This window comes from Cucurbita moschata, unplaced genomic scaffold (genome assembly GCF_002738365.1).
Source record: "Cucurbita moschata cultivar Rifu unplaced genomic scaffold, Cmos_1.0 Cmo_Scf00020, whole genome shotgun sequence".
Lineage (NCBI taxonomy): Eukaryota > Viridiplantae > Streptophyta > Magnoliopsida > Cucurbitales > Cucurbitaceae > Cucurbita > Cucurbita moschata.
The window spans coordinates 3,337,940-3,343,082 of NW_019268536.1; the positions used below are offsets into that span (position 1 = coordinate 3,337,940).

Here is a 5,143-nt window from a genome sequence, read left to right on the forward strand (position 1 = left end):
TACAAAAAAAAAAAAAAAAAAAAAAACACAGAAAGAGGTCTCTACACATCTGGCCTCATCTCTTTCTTCCCCTCTGTGAATTAGGTTTTCTGTCTCTTTATTTTTTTTTGGCGTAATCTAGGTATGTCAAGTTTTCGCTCCCAATCATATTCAAATTGTTTCTTGTTATGAGACAATTTGACTAACTTGCTGAATGGTGTTTCAAATTATATCAAAGTTATGTAGGTGTTAAATCAAAGATGGTGAAGCTGATAATGATTGCCTATGTTCTGACGGTCTTCCTCATGCTGATGGACTAGATGATGGTCGTGATTTGAGAGATGCTGAGCAGCAACCAAAGCGTTGTTTAAGAAATTATCAAGAGGACAAAATGAGCCTTCGAGGATGTCTATTGAAACTGGCTCTTATGTCCTTCAGTATCCTCGCATCACGCAAGTTTGCATTCCATGCGCAATGAAATCACATAAGTTATATTCTTGTCATGCATCATTAGGCCACCATTTAGGCAATACCAAGATCATAGTCTAAAGCAGATTGTGGACTTGACCATTAGGCCACCATTTAGGCAATACCAAGATCATAGTCTAAAGCAGATTGTGGACTTGACACCAAACCATAATGTATGGTTGGAACTGAAACATTCTTGAACTATTGCAGTTGGTTCCATTTCTTCCCATATTTATTGGCAGTGTTCATACTATTGTCTTAGAAGTGTCTGGATTTTATGTTTGCTTGACAGCATTCAGTTATATAATTGAAGGGCGTGTTTGCTAATTGACAATTTGTGACCATGCTTACCCAAAAAAACTTGCTTTCCAGTACCTTGAAGACCTGAAGAATGAATTTGAGCGTGTTAATAGGGTTCAAATTGAAACAGCTGCTAGACCCAGAATCTACTCATTTGCCTCCTTTTTATGAATTGGTTATGGAAGAATTAATCTTGCCACATCTCTGGAAAGCAACAGAATTGATTTGTGGTGCGATTGATAAATGATAACGGGCCTTAATGTTTGGACTACACATCTGTTTTGTTTGGCCCATACTTGCACTGCTCTATTTGATAACGAGGAATAGCACACTGATCTGTCTGATAATGAGGAATAGCTGGCCTCCACATTGGGATCATCAACAAAGTTGTCAACATTAGAATATTAGCCACATCACCCATCGGCATCGAACGTTACTATCGGTACTGATTATGAATTTAAGATAAACCAGAGTAGATAGGAGGTACCGACAAGTTTACAATGCATCGGTTTAAATTATTTGATAGATATTTTCTATGCTACACGCATTCATTAGCAAAATTTCTGTCGTCAACAACTTGAACTTCTTGACCCATTCTCCACTGAAGGCTGCACCTTCGAGCTTGGGTCAAAATTACAACATCAAGGTAAAATCTGATTCCAGTCTTTTAAATTGTTTGCGGCAATCATCATATTTTTCTGTTTTCCATGAAAGTGACGAAGTGTTATTCCTTAGATTCCATCTTTAAGCTTTACTTTCTGCTGATCTACTGCTTTCTTATGTAAGTTTTCGTTAAGATTACTGAGAAAAAAGGATCGTGGGACATCTTGCTTTTCCCTGGTTGTGATGCCTTTGTAATGTTTATTGCTTCAGTTGTACTTGTCAAGAAAGTCACCCTCTAAGCTAATTATAAATTAATATTTCTGTGTGTGTGTACTGCTAATGTGTCATGTTCCACACATGAAGTTTGGCTAACCAGTATGTTGGTACTGTATGTTCCAGTGGGGAAACGGGGAAGCTTCGCATCTCCCCCTCCTCAATAAGTAGATTAAATCGTAGTAGAGAAAATAAAGTTGCATTATCATATAAGATATTCCTTCCATTTTTTTTAGTTTTTGTTCCAAAAGAAGATTAAAGAACACAATTCAATGGTCGAACTTTTGGGCAAGACCTTCCCATATTCTTCAACTGTTCGAACAACATATTGATGCATCTTCAGTCCTTACTAGAGGATTACAGACCAAATCTTAAATCAACCATCGTCGCTATGCCTTTTGTTCTGATTCACTTTACTCTTGCTTGTTTACTGGGTGTTGTGGGGAACTCGCTCTTGTCTCGTTTATTTGGATGCATCATCCTAAAGTCATGGTACCATAAGTCTCTTATTATAAATTTTAAGCGAGTTGAGACTCTAATTTCAATCTACTGTGCCTCAAGACCTTTCATGGCTACTGGTTCTTTGGGTGGCATCTGTTACTCTTTTCCTAACAAATATAAGTATCAATCACTCAAGGATGTTCTGGTCTCTTTTTTGTCAGGACAAAATGTCTTCTGAACCAGTGAACGTGAATGACTTCAAAGAATTGGCTAGGTTGAAACTTCCAAAAATGTACTATGATTTCTACGCAGGAGGGGCTGAGGACGAACACACACTCAGAGAGAACATACAAGCTTTCTGTAGAATCATGTAATTTTGAAGCTAACTAACGATTGCTTTGAAAAAGTCATGCTATAAGTTATTCATGGTTTCTATGGTTTTCAGGATTCAACCTCGAGTTCTCGTGGACGTGAGCCAAATTGATATGTCAACAACCATATTGGGCCATCGCATCTCCGCACCCATCCTGGTTGCCCCCACTGCTGCACATAAGTTGGCATTCCATGAAGGTAAACCTCTTGGTATATTGCTTAGTTGAGAATTGATTTTCATTCTACTTTTTCTTGATGATATCTTTGATCTTTCAGGAGAACAAGCCACGGCCAGGGCAGCTGCTGCTGCAAAAACTATAATGGTACTAATGTGACTACAAGCTATAAGTTATTTTACTTGCTGAATTTGCTAATTGAGTTAAGTTGCTTTTGTTTGTAGATTCTGTCTTACTCTTCGACCTGTTCAATAGAGGAAGTTGCCTCTAGTTGCAATGCTGTCCGTTTCTTTCAATTATATGTAAATGACGCTTCTTTTGCACATTTTTCTATCCCTTTTTCAATTCTTTCCTATAGCAGCAGTCCAGTTATTCGCAAGTCTTAATCTTAGTTTTTTTATTCTGTAATCACCAGATTTTCAAACGGCGCGATATCTCGGCTCTGCTAGTTCAGAGAGCTGAGAGATTTGGATACAAGGCAATTGTTCTGACTGCCGATACTCCTCGACTTGGTAGAAGGGAGGCTGACATAAAGAACAAGTAGCAATATTTCATTTCAGTTTTTTTCCATAGAACCTTCTTAATACCTTTATCTTGCATCCCAATTGTAAGCTATGCCTTGGTTTTTGTCTCATCTGGAAAAACACTTCGTTAAATTTGTAGGATGATTGCACCACCAGTGAAGAATCTTGAAGGCCTCATATCTATTGACGTTAACTCTGTGAGTATTATTCTGATAAAATCCGGTTTAGAATATTTGAATTACCACTTACAAATACAATGGAGGAATTTTTGAATCTTGCTTGATCAGTAATCTGGGATGTGCATACATCCAGGTTTCCTTTTACTTTCCCTCAAGCATACTTCCATGTATCTTAATTCATATCAAATTATAAAACCTCATTTCTATGCCCTAGGCTTACTTGCGACTCATGATCTTATGTAGGATCAAGGTTCAAAGTTAGAAACTTATGCCAACGAGATGTTGGATGCATCTCTCCGCTGGGAAGTATGTCCAATAATCTGCTCAGATTCTTTGTATGTCTATTTTCTTTCCAGTTTAGTTATAAAATTTTACCATCTACAGGATATAAGCTGGTTAAGATCAATCACTAGTCTGCCAATTCTGATAAAGGGGATTCTCACTCATGAAGATGGTAAGGTTCAGTTATGTCTTAACGATATTAGAATCAAGAAATGAGCCTTCTTTTTATCTCCTGGGTTTATGAGTTGTGTTACTGTCAATTGATTAGTTCTCGAACATGTTTGATGAATGGCAGCAACTAAAGCTGTGGAAGCTGGTGTAGATGGAATTATTGTCTCCAATCATGGAGCCCGCCAACTAGACTTTGCTCCTGCCACTATTTCTGTCCTTGAAGAGGTAAGTTTCGTTGTGTACTACAATATTAGAATTAATTTCACATGACTTGAACTAGATTAGAATGAGAGTCAAGCTTATCAGATATCAAGTGTAGTTGAAAAGTAATATCCATCATCTATACGGTTGCTTTACTTATAACTGTAATAATCTTTCATCAGTTGGGTTTTTTAACAGGAAGTTTGATGCAGGTTGTTCATGCTGTCAAGGGTAAAATTCCTGTGCTCTTAGATGGAGGTGTGCGGCGGGGTACAGATGTGTTTAAGGCATTGGCCCTCGGGGCCCAGGCAGTCCTTGTAAGTTCTATACCACCAACTAAAACATTACATATTTTTTGGTTAAATCCCTAAACTTTAAGATTTGTATCTGATTAATCCATGAACTTGTATATGTATGATAAAGTTCTTGATGTATTCAACATTGTTGTAAAATTCACGAACGTACTATTAAACACGAACTTAAAAATTTAAGGCTCATTCGAACATAACATTCAATTTTTATATTTATTAGATAAGTTAATCTTTATTAATTTGAATATATTAGGGACATGTTAAATACTTAATTGAAAGTTGGGACCTATTTGACATTTTTTTTAAAGTTGAAGAACATATTAGACATAGAATTAAAATTTGGGTGATCTATTAGATACTTTTTAAGTTAGAGACTGTATTTTATCTGTAGTTTCATTCCAAGTTACAACAGGATTACACTTGTATTCACACATAAAAGGTCTCCAATGTTAGATCTGTGCTAAATGATGTTGGATAAAATCCTGGGGTTCTTGGTTTCAACTTATAATTGAATTATGTTTCTTGTTTCTTGTCTTTGATTACGGGCATGGCTCTCCCCTCTCATGTTAGAAATGGTTGTGATTTGATTCAGATAGGGAGACCAGTTTTATTTGGACTGGCAGCAAAGGGAGAAGGAGGAGTAAGAACAGTGCTGGAGATGCTGAAGAATGAGTTAGAGATTAGTATGGCACTTTCTGGGTGCCCATGCATCAAGGACATTACTAGAAGCCATGTTAGGACACCTTACGATAAGCTGCCTTCAATGCTTTAGTGCCTCTGTATACCATTTATATATATAATTTAAGCATAGCTGAGTTAGTCTTACAAATAAGAGGAAGCTGGGAACTCTACAAAAAAAAAAA

General features: G+C 36.9%; 1 protein-coding gene across 6 annotated transcripts in view; it reads left to right on the top strand.

Moving 5' to 3' along the window:
- Positions 1-138: 138 nt before the first annotated feature.
- LOC111457615 (peroxisomal (S)-2-hydroxy-acid oxidase GLO4-like) overlaps positions 139-5,143 on the top strand; it is a 12,640-nt gene continuing 7,635 nt past the window's right edge. The window contains exons 1-12 of one of the 6 annotated variants that reach the window (XM_023099919.1): positions 1,106-1,393; positions 2,286-2,434; positions 2,510-2,634; positions 2,713-2,759; positions 2,837-2,914; positions 3,028-3,152; positions 3,276-3,333; positions 3,559-3,621; positions 3,700-3,769; positions 3,893-3,993; positions 4,182-4,286; positions 4,873-5,143. In XM_023099919.1, coding sequence (XP_022955687.1) covers positions 1,283-1,393; positions 2,286-2,434; positions 2,510-2,634; positions 2,713-2,759; positions 2,837-2,914; positions 3,028-3,152; positions 3,276-3,333; positions 3,559-3,621; positions 3,700-3,769; positions 3,893-3,993; positions 4,182-4,286; positions 4,873-5,052 — 1,212 coding nt within the window. In that variant the 5' untranslated portion in view covers positions 1,106-1,282 and the 3' untranslated portion in view covers positions 5,053-5,143. The other 5 variants (XM_023099922.1, XM_023099921.1, XM_023099925.1 and 2 more) reach the window with 5 other exon arrangements.